We start from the raw sequence: 26,762 nt of genomic DNA on the forward strand, positions 1-26,762 counted from the left end.
CTCTTCCCCCTTCCTCCCTTCCCCACTTCCCCTTTTCCCCCTTCCTCTCTTCCCCCTTCCCCTCTTCCCCCTTCCCTCTTCCTCCCTTCTCCCTTCCCCCCTTCCCCCCTTCTCCCTTCCCCCCTTCCCCTTTTCCCCTTCCCACTTCTCCCCTTCCTCCTTCCCCCTTCCCCACTTCTCCCCTTCCTTCTTCCCCCTTCCCCCTTCCCCACTTCTCCCCTTGTTCCTTCCCCCTTCCCCCTTCCCCCTTCCCCACTTCCCTACTTCCCCTCTTCCCCCTTCCCACTTCCCCTCTTTCCCCCTTCCCCCCTTCCCCCCTTCCCCTCTTCCCCTCTTCACCCTTTCCCACTTCTCCCCTTCCCCCCTTCCCTACTTCCCCCTTCCCCTCTTCCCCCTTTCCCCACTTCCTCCCTTCCTCTCTTCCCCACTTATCCCCTTCCCCACTTCCCCCCTTCCCCCCTTCCCCACTTCCCCATTTCCCCCCTTCCCCCCTCTCCCCCTCCCCCCTCTCCCTCTTCTCCTCCCTTTACCCCCTCCCCCTCTCCCTTCCCCACTTCCTCTCAGGTCAGCTCGTTTGGGAGAAACAGAACTTAAGTAAAACTCACTCTGGTTCCACCATGTATCCTTTGGGTTTGGAGAATATTAAAAACATACCAAGTTGATAAGACAAAGGAAGACTGAAGTTGGAGGTGTGGAGAAGTAGTTGATCCATAGGCAGACTTTGCTGTCAGCCATGGCCTTGCAAACCCCTGGTAACCAGCTGGGGCTTGTGGTCTCCTGCAGCCCTGGTGGGCTCAAAGATGACCTCGTGGTTCAGAACACAGAGCCCCGCAGCACAAGACTGCAAGCCGTGGGAACTATTTAAACCCTGGCATGGATCAAAACTTCTTTTTAAATCTTATGGATGATTTTTCTAAAGAGCGATCCATTGCTCTTATAGTACAGAACCAAAAGCCTGTTTTCAACTTAAATTTGTTATATTAAAATTTTTGAGTTGTGCTATTCCTAATACCCTTTCTCCTTAACCTCAGGTTTCTCATCCCTTAATGGAAGCCAAAGGGGTCCCAGTAGCCTCCAGTACATTTTCATGAAAGAAGTTTGGTTTTGTTTAATTTGGGTGGGGGCCATGTACATTCAGAAAGTACAGTGTGTCCGTAAAGTCATGGTGCACTTTTGACCAGTCACAGGAAAACAACAAAAGACGATAGAAATGTGAAATCTGCACCAAATAAAAGGAAAACTCTCCCAGTTTCATACCTATTCAGTGCAGTTCGACGTGGGCTCATTTGTTGACCTACACACATCCAAACAATAGTGAAGTTCTTGCCACACACGGGTAAGGACGTCTGGTGTAACAGAGTGAATAATATCTGTGATTCTGTTTTAAGTGATTAATGTCTTGGCGCTTTGTTATAAACGCGCCGATACTCACGTTGCACTTTGGTCACGGATTCAAATTTAGCGAGCCACAGAACACACTGAACTTTCTTCTGTACCATCCACATCTCAACTGGCATGGCCATGGGCTGCTCCGCTGTATACACGGTGTGACATCATCATCTGTGCATGCACACATGCTGCCACATCATCCTACAGACACTGGGAGGGTTTTCCTTTTATTTGGTGCAGATTTCACATTTCTATCATCTTTTGTTGCTTTCCTGTGACCAGTCAAAAGTGCACCACGACTTTACGGACACACTGTATAATAATTATGAAGAAGAAACTGATGTTCTTAAAAAAAAACTGGAACTCCCTCATGGTATATATGTAAGAGTGAGTATTTAAATGGATAATTAGTATGTCCACTGCTTGCAGACATTTTAATTAAGGACACATCAGAGAATGCTTCTGATTTTTCGGAAATTAACTGTCTGTTGGCAGCTCCACATTCTGCATGAGACGGTCTGTCCGCTCAGCTCCTATGCTCAGCTACCAAGGGGAGTCCTGTTTGGGAGACGGGAGAACCTATGTTCCTTTTTAAAAATTTTTCTTTCACTTCATCAATGTCTCTAGGATTTCTTTAATTTTCTTTTTGTGTATGTGACAGAGACAGAGGGACAGAGAAAGGGACAGATAGGGACAGACAGGAAGGGAGAGAGATGAGAAGCTTCAATTCTTCGTTGTGGCTCCTTAGTCTCCTTAGTTATTTATTGGTTGCTTTCTCATTGCCTTGACCAGGGGCTGCAGCAGAGCAAGTGACCCCTTGCTCAAGCCAGAGATCTTGGGCTTTAAGCCAGCGACCATGGGGTCATGTCTATGATCTCACACTCAAACCAGCGACCCTGAGGTTTCAATCCTGGGTTTTCTACATCCTAGTTCAATGCTCCGTCCACTGCACCACCACCTGGTCAGGCAGGATTTCTTTAATTTTCAATGATGGTAATATCTTAAAATAATATGATTAAAGGTATAAGCATCGTTGTTTTGCTTTCCTTCTCCTCTCTCCCTCCTCCCTCCTCCGGCCTTCCTCCCTCTGTCTTCCCTCCCCGCACACATACACACACATACTTTTATCTCTTTTGTTTTGTAAATTGTGCCTTCATTTTAACTTCAAAATTTGTTGAAGATTTATTAGATGAATCCAACTGTTTAATATTTCGCTTGAGTTATACCTTTGGTAATAATATTTTACAATGTTGCTGTTGATGAAATCATTTTCAAAGTTACGTTTTCTACAGATAAATGACCAGATCCTGAAGAGCACTCACTTTCTCAGTTAAAAAGAAAAAAACAAAACAAAAACCCTATCAGTAGCAACAATATTGACAAATACAAAAAATGAAGCCATTTGTTATTTGGTGTATAAATTTTTAACCATCTCTTGGATTTAAAGCATTCAGATGACATTCTCTTTTATTCATACTCATTCTCTAACTTTGGACACTACTCCTTCTGTTAAACTGTTAACAGCTATAAGAATATCAAAATACTTGTATGTATTAGAACTCAAAGCAATAATGAAATTTTAAATGTCTTAGTTACTTGCTGAAGTGATAAGATGAATCCAGCTCATTTGCTAACTTTTTAGATTATTTTACAAAATAATGCTGACATGAACCTAAGAATATATTTTATTACCACTCTTGAATTCTTTTTAAATGGAACAGAAAAAGTACAGTGTTAAGAGCCTTCTGTATTTGGCCAAAGGGTTCCACCCCAACCTTTACTACAAAGTAATTGCTGTAGCCAAATGGTCAAGAGAGCAGTTCTAATCTTCCAGGCTTCATTTCCTCAGATATAAACTGCAGAGTGACAACATCATCAGTCATTTTCAGTTGTAGTCAGTCACAACCAGGGATATTTCATTTTCCCAGCTGTTTTGTTCTTAATTAACTCCATTAAGCTGGTTTTTTTCTCTCCCAATGAATGTGCTCTACTGCCAACATAAGCATATTAACATTTCTAAGAACATCCTCAGGGGTTTTTTGTGGGAGGGGGCTGATAATCTTTAATATATCACAACAGAAGTATATCTGAGGATTTATATACAGCGGAACAGGTCAAATGCTATCTACTTGGTCAGACTGTTGCCAATTAAATATTATAATTATGACAATATTTGGATTTTATAAATCATCCATCAGGCATGTGATGTCATTTAGCTGGTGCCACTTATATTTTGTAACATCAGAAAGCCACAGCGAGGTAACAGACATAAAGCTGTCCTCTTCTCTACATGAACAGGTCCATTTTGATTGTTTCACTTGGTAAGCACAAGTTCCATGTCAGTGGTAATGGAAAAAGTTGAGAGAATTATACAAAGTAAATATTAGAGGGAATTTATAATTTATTCATAATGAGTAGCAGAATTTCATTTTTAAAAAATACAGGTTAGCTTCACAACTGAGGAAAAGGTCTTAAGAGTAGGAGAGGGTGGATAAATGCTAACCATGTGTGCTTGAATATAAAAAGCATCCTCACTTTCCCATTGAGAAGATAAAATTTTTAACAGATCTTTGAGTGACTTGTAGACATAAACAGTTAGGAATATGGATGAGATTGCCAAATGTCTAATTATATTTAATTTCAAATGGAATATAACTTCCAAGTTTGAACTCTCACATTTTTATAAAATAACACACTGATTAGAAATACTGCTTTCACCACTTTTCTATTTTATAAAATGAGTTCGCTCACATTATTCATTTGTATAGTCCAGAATTCTAGATCTCACCATCTTCCAAGTTATTTACAATGTGGCACTGAGTCCCATATGACGCTGATAAAGTTCTCCATCCAAAGACTACTAGGAACATGCCTATTATAAAAAAGTTGGAACCCTAGCTGGTTGGCTGAGTGATAGAGTGTTGGACCAGTGTGGGAAGTCCCGGGTTCAATTCCCTGTCAGGGCAAACAGGAGAAGTGACCATCTTCTTCTCTACCCTTCTCTCCCTCTCTCTTTCTCTCTCTCCTCTCTCTCTCTCTCTCTCTCTCTCTCTCTCTCTCTCTCTCTCTCTCCTTTTCTGTCTTTTCTACTCCTGAAGCCATGGCTTGATTAGGCGAGTTGGCCCCCGGAGGTTGAGGATGGTTCCACGGCTTCCACCTCAGGTACTAAAAAATGGCTCTGGTTGCAATGAAGCAGGGGCCCCAGAGAGGCAGAGCATCACCCCCTACTGAGCTTGCTGGATGGATTCTGGTCGGGGAGCATGCGGGAGTCTGTCTCTGCCTCCTCGCCTCTCACTAAAATAAACAACAAACAAACAAATAAATAAATAAATAAGTTGTGATTATTTAGCTTGCTACACTAAGCCAGAAAGCTCTCCAGAAAGACTGCAGAGCATTTTAGTTCAGAGGGCATTGGAAAGAGCAGCTCACCAAGGTCGGCTGGCTAGCAGATTTTAAGGATGAATTAGGGAAGTGGATGCCATTTCTGGATAAAATGCTTTCAAGATGCAGTGTCAGTGTGGTGATCAGGTGTCTTCGCTTTCACCTGGAAGATGAGGGGCTAAGGCAGGGCAGAGCTGTCACTGTTGAAGAAGTAGCAGTGCCTCATATTAATCCTTTTTATGAAGGCAGAGTGACCTTGCCTTTGTCACGTTCCAAACATGACCCTAGTACGGCCCTGTCTCTGGCTAGTTTATTTTCTGTGACTGTCTTTTATGTTCAGTTGAGACCATCACTTATATTCTTAGATCGTTTAGCTAGCTTCCAGTTACCAGAAGGGCTATTTATCACTTCCTCGTTGTTATCACTTGAATTTTTTTTTCTTTTTTTTTTTTTTTTTTCATTTTTCTGAAGCTGGAAACAGGGAGAGACAGTCAGACAGACTCCCGCATGCGCCCGACCGGGATCCACCCGGCACGCCCACCAGGGGCGACGCTCTGCCCACCAGGGGGCGATGCTCTGCCCATCCTGGGCGTCGCCATGTTGCGACCAGAGCCACTCTAGCGCCTGAGGCAGAGGCCACAGAGCCATCCCCAGAGCCCGGGCCATCTTTGCTCCAATGGAGCCTTGGCTGCGGGAGGGGACGAGAGAGACAGAGAGGAAAGCGCGGCGGAGGGGTGGAGAAGCAAATGGGCGCTTCTCCTGTGTGCCCTGGCCGGGAATCGAACCCGGGTCCTCCGCACGCTAGGCCGATGCTCTACCGCTGAGCCAACCGGCCAGGGCCTATCACTTGAATTTTTATTCCCAACCTCACCACCCATTCACAATATTAGGAGGGATCATCTTTTCATGTTTCTTAGATGTTTATTATTTATCACCCCATTATAACAACTTATTGTTCAGCTTTTTAAAGCTATTTTAAAGGACTTGTTTATGATGACCTTCATCACTGATGTGAGGTTATACTCTATAGATAATTGCTAATGGTTTGTCAGTTTTCTTGACCACCTTTTTTCTTTTTTATTAACCAATTCTGGCAGGTGACTATCATAAGCATCCCAAAATTCACATTTCTTGAGGTTATTTCAGACTACCATGCAACTTTGTTGATCAAGATAAGACAACTGAGACACAGAAGACATTATAAAGCTTTAATATGAGCTGATATCTTTCTAAGGAAATATTTTGAGGTACAGTTTCAATTTAGACTCACTCAGTAGCTCATGTTGGAACTGGGAAAGCATTTAAAAAATTTTAATTCTACCCCTGATCTTCAGTTGTATTTAATTTCATTTATACAGAGAGACATAGAGACATAAATGTTTCAGCCATAGGTAAATTCATTTAGTCGTGTAACAGGAATCAATTGCATGCCAAACATTCACACAAGAGAAATAGATAAGATTTTAAGTTTTAAAAATTCCCAAACACAAATAGAGTTTTAAAATATATTTCATGTTAAATTAAAAAGGGAAAGCTGCCTGACCTGTGGTGGCGCAGTGGATAAAGCGTTGACCTGGAAATGCTGAGGTTGCCGGTTCGAAACCCTGGGCTTGCCTGGTCAAGGCACATATGGGAGTTGATGCTTCCAGCTCCTCCCCCCTTTCTCTCTCTCTCTCTGTCTCTCCCTCTCCTCTCTAAAATGAATAAATAAAAAATTAAAAAAAAAAGGGAAAGCTATATTCAGAAATCATATTTCTTGGGATTAATTTCTGCTCTTTTTGAAATCAGTCAGAAGTTTTTATTGAGCTGCCGCTATGTTCTCAGAACTCTGTTGAGTATTCTGAAGAGCCTAGACAAGTTGAGGGCATGGTACATACCTTTAAGGATCTTAATACCATTTGACTTTCCAGTAAATCCTCCTTCAATGAGGATATTAATAATGTAAGAGTTACATTTTCATTGGGTTTGGCTGATATGCTTGACCACTCTCTGTTCATTGAATATTTCTCTGGGGATCTCCTCTCTTCTATAAGTTTGGATCACTTTTACTCTTGAATGAAAATATTTGAATTTCAGTAGACTTCCAGTCAAGGTTCTTTTAGCTGCGAAGAACAGTCCCTTCTTTTACACTAACAAAATAGGGGCTTTTATCATGAAATACAGAGTAGCTCCATGATCCCAAGGAAAGGCTCACATTGTGTATTATAATAGAATTGGGAACCAGAATTGTTTGATGTAATTGTCTTAATATTTAATGGCCATTTCCAAGCAATTTATATACAATAGAAAATAACACTCAGGAGAAAGCAATCAATGAACAACTAAGGTGTTGCAACGCGCAATGAAAAACTGATGATTGATGCTTCTCATCTCTCTCTGTTCCTGTCTGTCTGTCCCTGTCTATCCTTCTCTCTGACTCACTCTCTGTCTCTGTAAAAAATAAATAAATAAAATTTAAAAAAAAAATAACACTCAGCTGCAAATGTCCCCTATCATGAAACTAAGTTTGCTGTTAAAAAAAAAATGATCTCCACCATTCTCCCTTTGAGTAAAATATGAATCCACTCTGATTATGGAGTCGGAGTACTTGTGAGGAAAGGCTGGGATCGGCAATTTACTTAGTACATTCCAAGAGGCTTTTCTATATTTAAATGTGTTGCAGATGCTTTATTTTTGTATTGAATTTATTGGGGTGACACTGCTTCATGAAGTGATGTAGATTGCAGCGATATGATTCTATAATAGATCATCTGTATATTGTATTGAGAGTTTAATATTTTTTTTAATTTTTCAGTGACAGTTGAAATACAATATAATATAGTTTCAAGTATACAACATAGTGATTAGACATTTATATAACATAGGAAATGATCATCCCTGAAACCTAGTACCCATCTGACACCAGGCATAGTTATTACAGTATTATTGACTATATTCCCTATGCTGTGCTTTACACCCCCCATGACTAGTTCACCCAGCCCTCCAAACCCCCTCCCATCTGGCAACATCAGTATCTTTGAGGTTGTTTCTGTTTTGTTTATTTTATTAGATTCCACAGATAAACTCACATTCAAAGATTTAAAATTCTTGAAATCTGGGCAAGAATAATACTTGATAACTATCATCCCACTGATTTTATATTTAAAGATATTGGAGTTTTGACATCTATTTGGTTCCCTTCAATTTTGTTAGATTATTTTTTAAAATTATTTATTTACTATTCATTTTAGAGAGGAGAGAGAGAGAGAGAGAGAGAGAGAGAGAGAGAGAGAAAGAAAGGAAGGAGCAGCAGGCAGCATCAACTCCCATATGTACCTTGACCAGGCAAGCCCAGGGTTTTGAACCAGCGACCTCAGTGTTCCAGATCGACGCTTTACCCACTGCGCCAACACATGTCAGGCTCGTTAGATTATTGACATGACCAGTGAATCATTACCTTTTACAGATTTTTATTGAACACTGCTTAAAGTTTATTATGTGAAGAATGCTGGGTTAGTTGCTGCAGCCAAACATTTCTGCCACCCAAAATAACTTTACAGCCTAACAGAAAAGATGTGAGACTAGAAAATATGGGTTCATGCCAGAGAACCAAAAAGCAAAACCGAACCAAATAAAATAGGAATTCTATAATCCATAAGTAATCAATTCCAACTCTAAAGCACACCAGATCCCTTAAGAAATTTCAAGACTGGTTTTATGACCACCTCAGTCAAAATCTAGAACTTTTTTTTTTGTGACAGAGAAAGAGTTAGAGAGAGGGAGAGATAGGGACAGACAGGAAGGGAGAGAGATGAGAAGCATCAGTTCTTTGTTGCGGCACCTTTGTTATTCATTGATCTCTTTCTCATATGTGCCTTGACCCCCGGGGGGTGGGGAGGCCTCCAGCAGAGGAAGTGACCCCTTGCTCAAGCCAGTGACCTTGGGCTTCATGCCAGCGACCTTTGGGCTCAAGGCAGCGACCATGGGGTCATGTCTGTGATCCCGCACCCAAGCCAATGACCCCGCACTCAAACTGGTGAGCCCATGCTCAAGCCAGCGACCTCGGGGTTTGAACCTGGGTCCTCCATGTCCCAGTCTGACACTCTGTCCACTGCACCTTTGCCTGGTCAGGCTACAACCATATTATTTGATGTTATTTGCTAAAAATTATGAAAAAATTGGCAAATATAGAAGTCTGAGCTTAGTGCATTTTTGACACTTTGCAGTAATCCTCAGATGTTTGCAGTACATTTAGGGTGCCACTTAATTTTTTAAATTTTCACATTGGAAATTATACCAGTGCCCCATTTACTCATTTGGAAATAACAGTGGACAAGATAACATTCAAATACATGAAAAGGCTGTTAAGAATTTATATATTAATAAAAGGAAATGAAATATATAAACATGTTATTTTTTCAGGATAACCAAAACCTACTCCTATCAGCATTGAAATATTTTTTATTTTAAGTATTTTAATGACCACTTTTATTCAGTGTCTTCTGATTTGCTTCATTAAGCAGTGCATAATAACTAATAATTTTATGGTATTTTATGGGTTACAGAGTTCTTTTCACATAAATGATATTGTTTAGTTTCTCCAACAAAGCTCTGAGTTAGGTGGTAGTGTTATATACATGAGTTAGGACTGAGATTCAGAAATTTTCATTCTAAAACAGTGTAATTTCAATATTTCGTGATTTTAAGAGGCATTGTTATCAACATTAATTATTGTTTTAAGTTTAATACAGTTCACTGTTTCCTCATTTGAGACCCAGATGAAGCAGTTAATTTGCTTCTAGTGGCCACATTGTAAGATAAATACATACCTTTATATATTAGAATCCATATCAAATGTAGTGAGATACTTGCACTACTAGGAGAAAGTGGAAACTTAGCCAACTCTAGGAACAGCAAACTCTGATCTCTCCTCGCCCACTCTCTCTGGGGCCATATGCTTGCTGATTTACTTAGAGTAGTCGGCAGAGCCCAGCAGTGTTTAAATTAATCTCCAATAAGGCTCTTTCTCCCTCCCCTTCCCTCCCTCCCCTCCTTCCCTCCTCCTCTCTCCCTCTCCCTTCCCCTCCCTCCTTCTCCCTCTCCCTCCCTCTTCCTCTTTCTCCCTCTCCCTCCCTCCCCTCCTTCCCCCCTCCTCTCTCCATCTCCCTTCCCCTCCCTCCTTCTCCCTCCTCCTTCCTCTCGCCCTCTCCCTTCCCCTCCCTCCTTCTCCCTCTCCCTCCCTCTCTCTCCCTCTCTCTCCCTCTTCCTCTTTCTCCCTCTCCCTCCCTCTCCCTCCCTCCCCTCCTTCCCCCCTCCTCTCTCCATCTCCCTTCCCCTCCCTTCTTCTCCCTCCTCCTTCCTCTCGCCCTCTCCCTTAACTCTCTCCCCCTCCTTCCCTCTTCCTCCCTCTTCTTTCCTTTCCCTCCTTATCCCTCCCTTTTCCTCCCTCTCCCCCTCTCCCCTCTCCCTCTATCCCTCTCTCTCTCTCTTCCTCTCTTCCTCTCTCCCTCCCTCTCCTTCTATCTCTCTCTCCCCCCTCTCTCCTTCTCCCTCTCTCCCTCTCTTCCTCTCTCCCTCTCTTCCTCTCTCCCTCTCTTCCTCTCTCCCTCCCTCTCCTTCTATCTCTCTCTCCCCCCTCTCTCCTTCTCCCTCTCTCCCTCTCTCTCTCTCCCTTTCTTCCTCTCTCCCTCCCCATCCCTCTTCCTCTCTCTGCCTCCCCCTCCCTCACCCTCTGTCTCCTCTCCCCTGGCACAGAAACACATCAATTAAATGATGTACAATAACACTTCATTATACCCTATACTGTTATCCGTTCACTGTATGACTAAGATCACATTTTCTACTTATCTACTTCTATGTTTATTGTCCTCTTCCTATTATCTGTTACTGCCTTTTGTTATCAGCATCAGCATGGTTACTATTTAGTTGCTCTTAATATTTGTCCTTGGGAAGTCACTGCAACTTTGCAGGTGAATCAAGAGATCAAATATACATTAATTCACTAGCTTTTATAATATTTCTCAGCATTAGCTCCGATGTCAGGATGGATAAATATCTTCCACATGTCACTACATTCAATGGTAGCTTTCCTCACTGATCAGAGGCATTTTTGTTTGCTTTTCGATTCAAGGCATATGGTTTAATAAATAAAAAAGTTATATTCATTGATGTGATAGCAAATGTTTAACAACATGCAGTCTGGGGAAACATTTAAAAGCCCCTATTGAACATGTGAGACACGAGAGACATAAATAGCTCAAAAGCCCAGATGATAGTTAAATTAGGAAATGATGAGTTTTTAGTGTTTATTCCCATGGCAGCTTTTCACCAGTGGGGTTCCTCAATAGAACGAAGTCCTACAGAAAATGATGTGAGCGCCTATTACTTTTCTCAAGGACGGTGCATATCTAGTCAATTGAAGATGTTTAGGTAACTCATTATGTATATTATAGACATCTTAGGCTTTGGTCTTGGACATTTTGTATCAGGGTCAACTGAAAAATTGTTAGAAATGCCAATTCTTGGATCCCACACAAAACCTATCTAGAATTCTGGAGCTGGGACCCAGCTATTAGTGGTTTAACAAGGACACCAGGTGAGCCTGATTAACTCAAAGTGTGAGAGCCACTATTCTGGGGCGTTAATTCTAATCCCCTCACCCCCAGGCACTGCGAAGATTTGTCCTAAGGCCTGAAGTTCTCTACTTCCGGCCAATGGAAAAGGAAAGAAAGGGTGGAGAAACCTCACTCATTTGTAAAAGCCTCAACCCGGAATTCGCAGATATAAGTACAATAGTCTCCCTTTATCAGCAGTTTCATTTTTCACAGTTTCAGTTATGTGTGGGCAGCCGTGATCCGGAAGTATTCAGTGGAAAATTGCAGAGATAAACAATGTATAAGTTTTAAATTGTGTGCTGTTCTGAGTAACTGAGGAAATCTGACACCTTCCTGCTCTGTCCTGCCTGGGTTGTAAATCACGTGAATCGTCCCTTTGCCCAGCATCTCCCTCCTGTTAGCCACTTAGTAGCCATTGCTTATAGGGTTGACTGTCACAGTATTGCAGTGCTTGTATCCAAGTAACCGTTATTTTACTTAGTGGCCTCAAAGGCATTCACTACAGCATCTTGTTATAATATTTATATTATTATTAGTTATTCTTGTTATCTCTTCCTGCACCTAATTTATAAATTAAAGTAGATCATACGTGTTTATGTACAGCAAGGAAAAACATAGTACATATAGGTGTTGGTACTATCCATACTTTCTGGCTTCCACTGGGGGTCTTGGAACATATCTCCTGTAGATAAGAGGGGGAGGGGATTACTGTAATCATATGGCTACCTGTTGGTGTACTGAAGCCACCTTGTATCTCCTCATGTGAGCCTATAGTCAAATTTTCAGGCATTTTGGGTGCCACTTGACATTATCTTAGGAACTTAATAGTGGCTGTTGGGATTATTTACACCAAAGAAATGGACAAACACTAAAATCAGGGCCTTTTCCCACCCACCCCAAGAGAGCCAGTTGTTCAACATATACCGGCAAACCACTGACCTATGCAGGCTTGGTTGACTCCACTGGAGCTCTGCAGCTGAAATGGCCCTTCAAAATTGCCCTACTGTGAGCCAGATTGACTGAGCCTTTATACCAGGGGTCCCCAAACTATGGCCCGCAGGCCGCATAGGGAGCCGTTTTTCTGGCCCCCGCCGCACTTCTGGAAGGGGCACCTCCTTCATTGGTGGTCAGCACGGCGTCGCTCACGCTCACGTACAGTACTACTTCCAGTGATGCAGGACGCATGTGTCATATCACTTGTTACGGCTAGCAGTGACAAATATGGAACCGGACATTGACCATCTCATTAGCCAAAAGCAGGCCCATAGTTCCCATTGAAATACTGGTCAGTTTGTTGATTTAAATTTACTTGTCCTTTATTTTAAATATTGTATTTGTTCCCATTTTGTTTTTTTTACTTTAAAATAAGATATGTGCAGTGTGCACAAGGATTTGTTCATAGTTTTTTTATAGTCCAGCCCTCCAGTGGTCTGAGGGACAGTGAACTGGCCCCCTGTGTAAAAAGTTTGGAGACCCCTGCTTTATACCCTCACCTTGATCAGCCATTGAATGAGGGCTGCCTTGGGAAGACTATGCCCTTGGGCAAGTCAGTTCTCTGCAGCTAGGGCAGTCCCTGAAGGAATTAACAGCAGGAGGATGTCTACGGACATCTTTTCCACCACTTGGCGTAAGAATCCATCCTTGAAGTGGATTCTGACCGGCATATCTTCATGTATACTACACACCCCTCCTTCCAAGAGATCCTGATACAACTGGTCTGGAATGAGCCAGGACATTAGTATATTTTTAATGTTCTTTGGATAGTTCTCATATGCAGCTGTACCAGCTACTATTTAAAAGAGTCCAGCCAAGAAAACAGTAAATGATAATTATAGGGTGGGGGCGGGGCCAACACAGCAAGGGGCGGGGCTCTGCGGAACTTTGCGCAGGCACAACGCCATGTGTTCATGTTCGTGGCTCAAGATGTCCTGCACTTTGGAACCGCTGGCAACAAACATTTTAAAGGAGTTTTAGTAGCTGAATTTGTGAGCGGTTTTGGAGCATATATTTTGTCTAATGAGATGAACGTAAGCAATAATTTCAGGCAAACAATGAGCAAGAAATTTTCCTCCATCTTGGAAGTTTATTACAAATCCATGGAATATTCTGGAATGTATGGAATTAGCATGATCAAGAAAAATGGTTGACAGCAAAAGTTAGAGATTTTGCCACTGATCAAGGATTACCCTATTTCATAGTATTAGGCAAGATTAAAATTCCAAAGCTGATGTGGATGGATGTTGTAATATTTAAGGCAAAATATAAATTCTAATTATGCTAGAGGTTTTATTCTTTGGACAAATTGTAAAGAAACTTATGGAAGGTATGTTTATTATGTTACAAATAAAATTTTGTTTATACTACTCAAATAAAAGGCAAGCCAGTTGCTGAGATCACACTATTTTTTGGTGTTTTATTTGTTTTACTTTTGTTAATGTTTGTTCTCTGCTGCCTTTAAATAAAATCATGCCTGGGGCAAAAACCTGTATGCAGCAAACGATTGAGAAATATTTCTAGGGTGGCTGGCTAAAATAATTATGATATCTTTGAAAGGAATTCTACCTAGAATTATTGATTTACAAGTAAAATACAATAGAAACACAGTAATGTATTCAAAAAATGAATCAATATCTTTGTGAATTAAGTTATCTGCACGATGTTAATCTGATAAATTACATATGTGCTTTTCTATTAAAGAGGAAGTTAGAAGATCTGAGCTCTGAGTGGAAGGCAGTAACCCACTTACTTCAAGAGCTGAGGGCGAAGCAGCCTGGCCCGGCTCCAGGACTGACCGCCTTTGGACCCTGTAAGTACCTGTTTCGCGTTCTCTTTGGCCGTAGCCATTTGCTCAAAAGCACAACAGTGAGGCAATCTCTGGGTGAAAGGGAGTTTTGGATGCTGTTCTGAAAATAGAAATAAACTTTTGTGTTACTTACTGTACAAAATGTCTTAGAGTAGGTTCCTTGGAAATTGGCTGATTCAGACGGTTGGGTGACCAAAGCACATTGGAGCGTGTTTCCTGGAGATGCACCTGCGACAAAAAAAGGCACACTGGAGTAGACAGCAGAGTAGGCTGGAGGGAGATTTGACAGTGACAGCGGCCTCAACCGATTCTGTGGGAGCTTTGGAGCTGGGTTGGCTATGCAGAGCTGTCCTGAATTACAGGGAGGGGGCCTGACCTTGGTATTCCTGACCCAGCAATTCATTTCCCACGGGCTGCCTGCGGAAAGGAAAGAACACCTTAGAAGTGATTTCTGGAGCCAGAGGCCATTGCTGGTTAAGGACCACCAACACTCCCAGCAGCAGGGTGGGTGTCTTGTCCTGAAGGATGGATTAGGGAGGATCACCAGAGTACCCCCTAGCTCTAATTCATGAGGTTTCCATCTCAATGAATCCTGTGTTATTGAGACAATGGTCTTCAAATAAGCCTATACAACGCCCTGAAACCACGGAAACACGATCCACCAGCCCCTCCTCCATCCTATTTCAAAACAATTTTAAGAGCTCTTTGATTTTTAGTGCAAGAAAAAGGAAAATGGACAATGTGTACCACAAGCAGAAACACGAGAGCAATGGTTTCTTCATTATACTCTAGTTTTCATTGCTATTTTTACTGCATATTTTCAGTCTTTTATTTCACTTTCTATTCATTTATTAGTAGAAGGTATGCATAAAATCTCGTGGCAATGGTAATGCTGGCTCAGGGGAGAGAAGCCAGAAAATTTCTTTGCTATACCAATCCTGTCATTAGGCGGGACTAAAACATCTTCTGGTTTGGTTTGGTTTTGTTTTTGCCTTGTCTACTTTTTTAAAGATCAAATGATCAAAATATCATATTAAAACCTGGTGACTAGTTCTTGAAGTAAAGTTGATTTTTATTTTATATCAAGTAGAAATATACCATGCTAAAAAGATCACACCCAGGATAGCACAATGATAATTCAGTAGAAGGTACAAATAGTTCTGTGTTAAAAGTGGCTGTGCAATCTGGAGATAGTATGTTTCATTTGCCCCCTGGGGTTTCTGAACAGTCATCAGAGTTGGATTTAATGACGTTGGAGACTTACAAACAATATGCAAGCATTACGTTTCTTTTTTTTAAATCAGCCCGGGACACTAAAATTGCTATATCAGGGTTTATATTCAACTAATTATACCAAGTTTATTTCTTTTTATGACCTGTAATGTTTGGTTCCCTCAGCACATTTGCATAGTCTGTTTCTATATAATCACTTATTGGTAGTTGTTGTCTACCTTTTTCTTGTATGTTCAGATTCTCTAACTCTGTGAAAAGATTGAGTTCCACTGAATTAAGTTCACTGAACTCTGAACACATTGATGGGTTTATACACCTAACTGCTCACAAAAATTCGGGGATCAGGGGACATGTAATATTCCAGTACTTTCAGCCTTTTGTATAGGGCATTTTCACCAATGAAATAAAAGTTGGTTTTGCATCTCATTTGCATAATTGAACAACTTTCTTTGACTTGTCATTTGCTTTTCTGATGTTCTTAATTTTAAAAATCAAATGCTTTTTTTAATCACTTCATATTCATTTTGAAACATGCCCTAATTTTTGCGAGCAGTATATTAAAGCCACCTTACTCATGGTAGGCAGGTTACAAAGCCAGAGCGCAGTAATCTATTTCACCTGTAAAGTCCTTAAATGGAACAATAATCTTTCTAATGGAAAATCATTCAAAATTGTAATTTTGATTTCCAGCATCATAGATAATCATTCAATTAATAAATATTTATTGAGAAACTTTCATGTGTTGGGCATCAGACTAGGTGCTGAGGACACAGCATAGATTAAGATCAAGTCCCTCTGTTTAGGAAACATATGCTCTGATTGGAAGAGAAAGATGATGAGTTAATAAGGAAGAGAAAAGATGCTACCTTGATATTAAATATTCACAGATTGATGTCAAATGGGTGCTTGTTAGAAATACAGAGTCTCAGGCCCTGCCATAGACTCATTGTATCCTAATCTACATTTGAATTGGGTTCCCCACATGACTAATGTGCTCAACACTAGTTTATTAGGAAGAACAAGAAAACACGAGAAGAGTCCAAGGGAGCGCAAATGAGAATAGACATGTCTATGGTGGGTCAGGAAAGCTCTTTTATCTGGAGAACATTTAAGGAAGTCAGAAAGCTGAGAGAAGTGAGGAAGTGAGCCCTGTGCATCTGGGAGACAGTATTCTAGGGAGAGAGAGAATACCATATTCCTCATGTATAAGACGCACCCTTTTTGAAAAATTTGGTGTCTAAAATCTGGGTGCGTCTTCTACAGTGGTTGCAGATTTTTTTTTAACTTTCATTTCCCGCTTATTCATGCTTGTTTTTGTGCTCATTGTTGAACAGTGATTTGTCATCAGAAACAGATGAGGACAAGCTAATGAATGGGAGTTTTGACAGTGATGGGGAGTTGTATGAATTTTACGATGAACAAAACTTGAGTTCAGTAACTTTATGTAATACATTATTTTTTCCAAAATTTGAGCCCCCAAATTAAAGGTGTGTCTTATACATGAGGAAATACAATAATCAGGGTTTCGGCTTTGAACTGGAGCAGGACGGAAGACTGTCATGGAGACCAGTAAGACCAGATCAAAGGGCAAGGGGCTGTATGGCCCAAACTGTCCTATCTCCTGCCCTACCTTCTCCCCCGCACCTATGAGTCTCATCTGCGCCTACCACCCTCACCTACCACCTCCTCCTGCCACATGGCTGCCAGTAGAGCTAGACACTGGTCATAGCTACTTGAGCTCAGGCCAGAGATGGATAAGTGAAGGAGAGAGGAATTTTCCCAAAGCCAGGGGTTCTTTGTCCCCTACAGTAAACCGACACAGCTGGGCATAAAGTAAAAATCTTAAGTGTGCAAATGTTGAATGAAGAGAATCAATAAACATCCAGGTAGATCCAGAGCTGCTTTGATTCAAATAAGACATTCTTTCCTCTTTAACGCAATGCTTTCACCATCAAATTTAGGAATTGTTTACATTTCTGACTTTCATAAAGTTGATCTGAAATAAATACAGCGTGCAAAAGGAAACTTCCATGTGTGATATAGTTTTGATACATGATTATTTCATGTACTCTGTTGTAATACAATATCATATATGATCCATTGTATTTTTTCCCATTGCACTATTGTGTTAGCTTCTTTTATATATATGTCTGTATCTTCAAAATAATTGCAAAGAGCCCACGATTATAAGCAATTTTTTAGAAAGTAAGACTCGCAAGGCTTAGAAGGGAAATAGCTAGATAAGGCCACACAGCTGGGGAGGAAGACAGCCAGGATTCCAGGCCAAGTGTGTCAGGCTCCAAGGCCTGTGTTTGGTTTTGTATTGTTTTTGCTGTGCCTTACACTATCTCTCTGTCCAAGAACCTAATGGAAATTGTAGATATGGAGGCAGCTAGCCAGTAGTTAATGTTCTTTAACTCGATCTTGGATGTGTGAGGAACAAAAGTGCGATATGTTACTATTTCTTTTCTATTTAAAGAGTAGCAGGAATCGGTTTACTCTATTTGAAAATCTTAGAATTCTAGAACTCTGAACCTCTTAAAGAAGGAATCTAGAATAATCATTGAAACTGTCATCTGGTTGAATATCTTTTATATGTATGGAAGATGAGGCTAAAAGGTCTTTTAAAAATAGGAAACTGAGCTCCCTTGTGATTGCTTACTTAAATTATTTATATGTAATACCATGAGGATGAGAGGGTCCTATCTCAGCTGTTTAAATTGTTTCAATTTACAGAACAAATAGTCATGCTGGGGAAAACAAAGCAAAACAAAAACCAAGTCAGTTGCTTGGTTACCTGCCTGCCTCAGTTATCTATATCTCTGCATAAAAATACCTCACATGTAATGGCTTAAAACAAGAGTGACTTACTTGGTCATGGTTCTGTGGGTCTACATATTGGGCTGTGATTATCTGGATAGGAACTCTGAAGGTCTTGCTAGGTGCCATCTGTGTGTACACAACTATCTGGCACCTCAACAGGAGCTAGATGGTCTAAAATGGACTCACTCAGATATCTGACAGCTGGCTGTTGGTGTGAGAACCTTGGTCCCTTACATGGCCTCTTATCCCGCCACAGACCGGAGTGGACTTCCTTATGTGGTGTTCTCAGGACAGAGTTTCAAAAGGGTTGGAGTGGAAGTTAGAATATGTCTCAATACCAAGACTCTAAAATTCACATGACATCACTTCTGCTACATTCTATTGGTCAAAGCCAGTTGTAAGGCCGGCTCCTAGTCAAGGGACGTAGAGCTAGCCTTCACTTCCCAGAAAGGAGAAGCTGTAATATCATCACACAGGGGCCTACATACAGGGATGGGCGGCTTTACTGTGGCCATCTTCACACACGAACCACAACGGGGGGAAATGAGTGAGGAAGCGGAGATGAAAGTGCCGGTCTGCATTCAGTACCCTATGTCTGTGCTTCTCAGACTTGACCGTACTTTAAAATTTCCCATTCCTTTTTCTTTAAAATTTTTAAGACTTTATTCATTTTATAAAAGAGATATAGCTAGATAGACATAGCTAGAAAGTGAGTGAGAGAGAAGGGAGAAGGATCAGGAAGCATCAGCTCCCATATGTGCCTTGACCAGGCAAGCCCAGGGTTTCGAACCGGCAACCTCAGCATTCCAGGTCGACACTTTATCCGCTTCACCACCACAGGTGAGGCACAAAATCACCCACTTCTTATTAAAGCACAGATGGTTGGGCTTCAACCCTAGAGCTACTGATTCAGTAGATTTAGAGATAATTTGAGAATTTGCATCTCTAAAAAGTCCCCAGGTGATGGGACGCTGCTGTTCCTGGGACTGCACTTCAAGAACTACTGTTGGCCCTGGTCGGTTGGCTCAGTGGTAGAGTGTTGGCCTGATGTGTGGATGTCCTGGGTTCAATTCCTAGTCAGGGCACACAGGAGAAGCAACCATCTGTCTTTCCACCCCTCCCCCTCCGCTTCACTCTCTCTTCTCCTCCCACAGCCATGGCTCGAATGGTTCAAGCACATCAGCACCAGGCACTGAGGATGGCTCCATGGAGCCTCTACCTCAGGGTCTAAAAATACCTCACTGTGAGCATAGGTCCTAGATGGGCAGAGCATCGGCCCAAGATGGTAGCTGGGTGGATCCCGGTCGGGATGCATGCGGGAGTCTGTCTATCTCCCTTCCTCTCACTTGGAAAAGAAGAAAAAATTTAAAAATAATTTTAAAAAGAACTGTCATAGGCCTCTAATGCGTAGAGAAGGAGTCCATCCTTACCCCTGCATACAACATGGAATTCAATTGGCATGAGATCCAGTGCTGTGACACCAAAGGGAACTCCATGTTGTCTCAGTGCCACCATTCCTCTGCCCTTGTCCCCCTAAGACTTCGTAGCTTAGAAGCGTAAGTAGATGGGCAGCACACTACGCCCAGGAAGTACTCGCCTGGCAGAGCAGCTTGGCCCTGTGGGGGAAATGAACCATGCTTGTCCGAAGCTTCCCTGGGGGCTCTCAGGAACATTGAGGTAGCTGGGATTTTGCATGGGACTGAAGGTCCGCGTGGCAGAGGGAGGCAGAGAGCCAGCAAATCTGGTTGTAAATGTCAACGTGAATCCTTTCTTAACCACAAGCTGCTGAGTCTGAGAACATTCACATTCTACAATACCTAATTTAGCATTTTCTAAAGCAATTGCATATAGAACATACATAACATGAAGACTCCAAACCAGAATATCGGAGTTCTTCAAATGTCCTGGCATAACAACTAGGAAATGAGTGGCCATTGTTTATAGACACATAGAAATGCTCTTTAATAGAGGTTTCCAGTTGGGGAAACTCTGATAAACCATCTCTTCCTGTAATTAATTTTGGAGAGAGCAAGACTCAAGTATAGTCAGAAATGAGCTACCCTGGAGGTCAAGAAGCCGAAGTTCCAATCCCAGTTGTGCACCTAGGTAAGGGACTGATACACTCTGTCAAGAGCCAGACAGTAAATACTTCCTGCTTTGTGGGTCATGTGATTAACTTTGTCATTGTATTCAAAAAGCAGCCAGACCATAGACAACATGTGAATAAACATGTCTGTGTTCCAATAACACTTTATCCACCAAAACCAGAAGGTAGAAGGGGGGTCACAATTGACCTTAGTGCCTGATCTATGTCCCCTCAGCACTAGTCCTTGCTGTAAACCTTGAGCAAGGGACTGTTCCCCAAGGAGAATCTCATACACATTTTCGCCTTCTCACAATGCTAGGTTTATTAGGGAGACCTCCCCAAACAGCCAGTAGAGTCACGTGCAGGTTACATACAGAAAGGGGAACCTATGTAATGGAAGCAAGCAGAGCGGAGCTACCTAGTGGCTGGCGTGATGTCCCAGTCACAAGCGGTGTCTGTGGAAAGACAGGCATCCGCCTCAAGTCAGGTGTCTGAAATGGTGGCAAACGTGGGGCGGGGGGTGATAAGTCCAGTAGGGCTCCGAGCATGACCTGTGGTACAGCCACACTGGAACATTTGGTGGTCAGAGCTCCAAGTCCCTATATCCCACCAGGGGTGGAGGTCCCACTCATATCATGTCCAGATACAGTCTTTTATTCAAGTGTCTGGACTTGTGGTTTCTGAGCATTCTTGGCACCGCCTAAGGGCATTCTCATTACACACCATTACCTCATTCTTTTTTTTTGTGACAGAGACAGATAGAGGGTCAGATAGGGACAGACAGACAGGAAGAGAGAGAGATGAGAAGCATCAATTCTTCATTGGAGCTCCTTAGTTGTTCATTGATTGCTTTCTCATATGTGCCTTGACCAGGGGGCTACAGCAGACTGAGTGACCCCTTGCTCAAGCCAGCAGCCTTGGGCTCAAGCTGGTGAGCCTTACTCAAACTAGATAAGCCTGCACTCAAGCCAGTGACCTCGGGGTTTTGAGCCTGGGTCCTCTGCATCCCAGTCCAACTCAGTATCCACTGTGCCACCGCCTGGTCAGGCACAATTACCTCATTCTTGACATAGCACTTGACGTAACTGTCGTGGCTGACAGTGACTTCATATTGGATTGTCAAAGGTGTCCAAAAAGTACTCTCTTCTCTTGATCTTGACAGGCTTTTAACTTAAAAAAATTTTTTTTTTATTTCTTGACAGCATAGAGAGGGAAGTTCGAGAGAGGGACAGGTAGGGACAGACAGACAGGAAGGGAGAGAGATGAGAAGCATCAATTCTTCGTTGCGGCACCTTAGTTCACCGATTACTTTCTCATACGTGACTTGACTGGGGAGCTGCAGCAGAGTGAGTGACCCACTGCTCAGGACAGTGACCTTGGGCTCAAGCCAGCAACCTTGGGCTTCAAGTCAGCGACTGTGGGCTCAATGGGGTCATGTCTATGATCCCACGTTCAGTCCAGTGACCCCGCACTCAAGCTGGTGAGCCCATACTCAAGCTGGATGAGTTTGTGTTCAAGTGAGCGACCCCTTCATCACAGTCTGATGCTCTATCCACTGCGCCACCGCCTGGTCAGGCTATACAGGCTTTTAAATTCAAGTTGACTGTGCCCGGATACTTTCTCTAACCACAGGAGCAGCTCACCCACTTGCAGAGCAGGTTGGAAGTGCCAGGGAAGAACTGTTCCTGGCATAGCACTCGGTGGACCGGAGTTGATGGATGAATATCCCAGTCTCCAGTTGGTTGAGCCACAGTTGCCCACAGTGATAGCCTGGTTTTTATCTTGTACTGTATAGACTTCCTTCTTGTTCCCATTCATGTCCTCACTCCAACCCCACAGCTTGTTGTTATTGTCTACTAATTAAACCCCCTGTCTTCAAATCCTTGTCTTTAGACTCTATTTCTGGGTGAACTTAAATTAATACAACAGTTCTTAGAATTAGTGCCATGGTTATACCTTTTGAATTAGTTGTGTTGTGATTGCCATTTTGCAGATGAGAAAACCAAGGGTCAGAAAGATTAAATAATTTCTCCAAGGTTATAAAGCTAGCAAGTGGCTGAGTGGCTATTCAAAGATAGGAATATGTACTTCCAAAGCTTAGGCATTTATCAGAATACCATATATCAAGCAGCGATTTATTTATATACTCCATTTGAATTTTTGAAGGCTATACTTAAATATCAAATATTCATACTGAGGTAATTTATACATTTATTATTTGAACTTCACTTACCTCTCTAGTGTTGAATAAAGCAGCCAAGGCTATTTCAATAATACTTTAAATATCGAGGCAATTTGATAAAAGCATGAGGTTAATTGGGGCTTAAATATGCTGGCACTATTTATTTGTTTGATTTAAATTGTGAGGAAACAATTCATTTCTTGTGAAAATGGCCTTCATTTGTCTGCAGTAATTGTGAAGAAAGGAAGGAAGGAAGCTCTCAATTCGTTCTTACATTTTTACTTCCCTCTTGGGTCCCCATTCTTCTCAGAAATACAAGGAGAGGTGCTATGCTCAAGGAGGGAGAAGTTTCTCCTTCCTACCCTCCTTGAGGTCTTAGGGCTGGACTAATATTAAAACAGACAAGACCAGATTCAAAGGAGGAAAAACCCCCAATGTAATACATACACACAGGAAATCACAAATGATACTCAGAGAAATGATAAACCAGGCCAGATTTTTATATTTTTATTAGACAAACAATCAATTTGTGAAGAATTGACAGGATGAGGAAACTTAGCTTTGCGTGCTCATTAGTAAGGAATCCAGACAGAAAAAGAGTGAGCTTAGTAATAAATGAGTTTGAAAACATGGCTTGTTTATCCAGGCTTCTTAGCCCTGTTTTCCCTAAACTCGAGCAATAGGGATCTCTCTCAGCCCCTTTGGAGCAAGGAGAAAGGTACCTTTCACAGGGAGATTTCTTTCCAGAATTCAAGGAGACGAGGGAGGGTCAATGTGCCCTTCTCGCACCGTTCACTTGAATTCACAGTAAGCAGCATGCCATTGTGGGAAGTTTGGGGGCCCAACAGCCCCCACTCCGGTGCCGGTTTCAGCTGTGTTGCCTGCTGTCTGTGGATTCTGTGTCACTGGGAGCTCTCAGATACATCAGTTTCAGGGATGCCAAGTCTTTCTCTGCCTCGTGAACAGAGGACTATCAAAAACACACAGGACATGCCTATACCATATTTGGCTTTGTGCTTAAAACCTCTAAACCTTAATCACTTTCTTCAAGTCTAATGCACTAAGTAAAATTTTGTGCCAATATATGTGAAATCTCCTAATCAATTGTAATAACAAGATAAGAAATGAATTTTAGACCCTCCCCAGGATATTTCAAAGCTTGGAGCAACTACTGGCAGTCCTCGGGTTACGAACGAGATAGGTTCAGTAGGTTTGTTCTTAAGTTGAATTTGTATGTAAGTTAGAATAGGTACATTCACCTATTAAAGGCAACTTAGACAGATGTTTGTCTAAACATAGTATTTATTTTTACCTTTCTGTGCATATACATACTAAAACATTTTCAAACCACAGAACCTATCTCATTCATAACCTGGAGACTGCCTATACAGAGAAACTCCTACTCTTGGCAACAATAAAGTAATCAATTAATTAAGTCATATTTGTATGCTTCAGTGGGGTGAGAGTGCTTGAAATATGAGATACGTCACAGTACACATCGGGAAGTGACAGCAGTAAACCTTGGCTGGGGAGGCCCCGGCATTGCTCACATTGATCAGCTAGAAGCCTTTCTGTGTAGGCAGTGGGTGTCCCTGGGTCCAGGCCAGGTTCTCTAACAACATTCCCTGGTTAACAGGGAGGCTACTACAGTGGTGTCATTGTTAATATTCGAGACACTGATAGACTGTGAGAACTAGAGTAGAGATTAATTACCCATTCTGTGACGATGACATTCCCTTTGTTCTCCTTCTCTCAAACTTTTGGCAGTTTTATTGCTTGATTGTCATCTCCAGGGCCAAGCTTTGGGATCTGCACTGGCAATGGAAGGAGAGCTCTAATCCATCATTTTTTTTCTTTAGGTGAAAGGAGGGGAGATAGTGAGGCAGACTCGCGCATGCGCCCAGACCCGGATACATCCAGCAATCTCTGTCTTGGGCTAGTGCTCGAGTACTGAGCTATTTTTAGCACCTGAGGCTGATGCTCTTTAATAAAGCTATCTTTAGTGCCCAGGGCCATTCTCGAACCAGTCAAGCCACTGGCTGCAGGACAGGAAGAGAGAGAGAAGGAGGAGAGGTGGGGGATGAAAGCAGATAGTCTCTTCTCCTGTGTGCCGTGTCCAAGAACTGAACCCAGTACATCCATATGTCAGGTCAATGATTTATCCACTGAACCACCAGCCAGAGCCCATAATTTTTTAAAAGATTTTATTTATTGATTTTAGAGAGAGGAAGGAGAGAAGGAAGGGGGAGCAGCAAGCAACAACTCATAGTAGCTTCTCTCATGTGCCTTGACCGGGCAAGCCCCGGCTTTCAAACCAGTAACCTCAGCATTTCGGGTCGACACTCTATCCACTGCGCCACCACAGGTCAGGCTAATCCAGGGGTCAAGAACCTATGGCTCATGAGCCAGATGTGGCTCTTTTGATGGCTGCATCTGGCTCGCAGACAAATCTTTAATAAAAAAAATAATAACGTTAAAAATATAAAACATTCTCATGTATTACAATCCATTCATTTCCTACCGCTCATGTTCATGGCTGCGGGTGGCTGGAGCCAATCACAGCTGTCCTCTGGGACAACACCAAATTTTTATTGGATAATGCGTAATGTACACGGGTCATTGTATGGTTCTCATGGAATTACATTTTAAAATATGTGGTGTTCATGGCTCTCTCGGCCAAAAAGGTTCCTGACCCCTGGGCTAATCCAGCACTTCTAATGCTTGTTGGAAACATTGTTGGAAGTTTAAGAGTGGTGTGTGTGAGAGTATGTGGAGGAGGAAGAGGAGAAGAACATCAGTGGTTGAATGAGGTATTCTGATTATTAGAGATGGTTCAGTTACCCACATCCTGTAGTTTAACAGAAATAAAGGGTTTATTACAGTGAAATTATTTTTCCCTTCTTTTCTCTATTTCCTCTCAAACAAGGACTTTTGCTGAAAATTACTGTAGAGTTTACCTCAATGTTGAATTTATTCTCAAGCTATCATCAAGGAGAAATTAGAATTATTTAAACATACTTGTAAGAATAGGCACCCTAGCCCTGGCCAGTTGGCTCAGTGGTAGAGTGTCGGCCTGGTGTGCAGAAGTCCCGGGTTCGATTCCCAGCCAGGGCACACAAGAGAGATGTCCATCTGCTTCTCCACCCCTCCCCCTCTCCTTCCTCTCTGTCTCTCTCTTCCCCTCCCGCAGCGAGGCTCCATTGGAGCAAAGATGGCCCGGGCGCTGGGGATGGCTCCTTGGCCTCTGCCCCAGGCACTGGAGTGGCTCTGGTCGTGGCAGAGCGACGCCCCGGAGGGGCAGAACATCGCCCCCTGGTGGGCAGAACGTTGCCCCCTGGTAGGCGTGCCGGGTGGATCCCGGTCGGGCGCATGCGGGAGTCTGTCTGACTGTCTCTCCTCGTTTCCAGCTTAAGAAAAGTACAGAAAAAAAAAAAAATAGGCACCCTACAGCCCACAAAAGTAAGACTTCACATATTCATAATACATCTTGCAATTTTGCTGAATCATTTTTACATTAAATATAACTTGACCCTTGAAGGAAGAAGATTCCAAAAGGACACTGTCGCAGTTTGCACTTAAATTGGAGATTATAAGATTGGGATCTGAAAGGTCTTCGAGAGGCCATTCATTCTTCTCCACTATCTCCAGGATAGCTCTTTCTCTCTTCGATGCAAACTTAAGGTTAACTCCCTACTCTCTCCTTTAAAACTCAAGAGGAGGTGGAGTTGCGACACTGCTGTCTTACTGAAGGCATCCTTCAGTTGCCTGACCGTGTTCCAATTACTGTCTAAATTCTACTGCTCACAAAAATTAGAGGATATTTTATCACTTCATACTCATTTTGAAATATCTCCTAATTTTGTGAGCAGTATATTTTTTTTTGATGAGGCAAAGACTATACCTGCTCACTGCACGTTTAGACGTTCTGTGAAGCCGGTTATTTAAGCTTCCTGAGACTCTCCTTTTCTCACATAAATCAGGTAATTGACAAAAAATCTCTTTCAAATGTTTCCACGTCTCTGTGCCCCCCATCCCCTGCTCTCCCGAGTGTGTTCTCCATATTGCTTTTCTGTTGTGGGCTTCAGGACGGGACACTTCCATAGGACTGGGCTACTGTTAACCCAGTCTTGTGACAAAGTCTGCACATCCCTTTTCTACCTTTATATGATGACACCATTCTGCCTGCTATCATGTATGACTAGCTCACATTAAATTCGACCACTGTTTGAGTACCTGGTATTTTTCTGCCACCTTGTCACTTAGCCAGAACAC

General features: G+C 42.3%; 1 protein-coding gene across 5 annotated transcripts in view; it reads left to right on the forward strand.

Moving 5' to 3' along the window:
* Positions 1 to 26,762, forward strand: part of DMD (dystrophin) — a 2,360,554-nt gene that overhangs the window by 1,547,316 nt on the left and 786,476 nt on the right. For all 5 annotated transcript variants that reach the window (XM_066250305.1, XM_066250306.1, XM_066250308.1 and 2 more), the window contains one exon: positions 14,061 to 14,169. In XM_066250305.1, the coding sequence (XP_066106402.1) occupies positions 14,061 to 14,169 (109 nt within the window). The remainder of the gene's footprint in view (positions 1 to 14,060; positions 14,170 to 26,762) is intronic.

The sequence above is a fragment of the Saccopteryx bilineata genome, chromosome X, assembly GCF_036850765.1.
Source record: "Saccopteryx bilineata isolate mSacBil1 chromosome X, mSacBil1_pri_phased_curated, whole genome shotgun sequence".
NCBI classification, from domain to species: Eukaryota; Metazoa; Chordata; class Mammalia; order Chiroptera; family Emballonuridae; genus Saccopteryx; species Saccopteryx bilineata.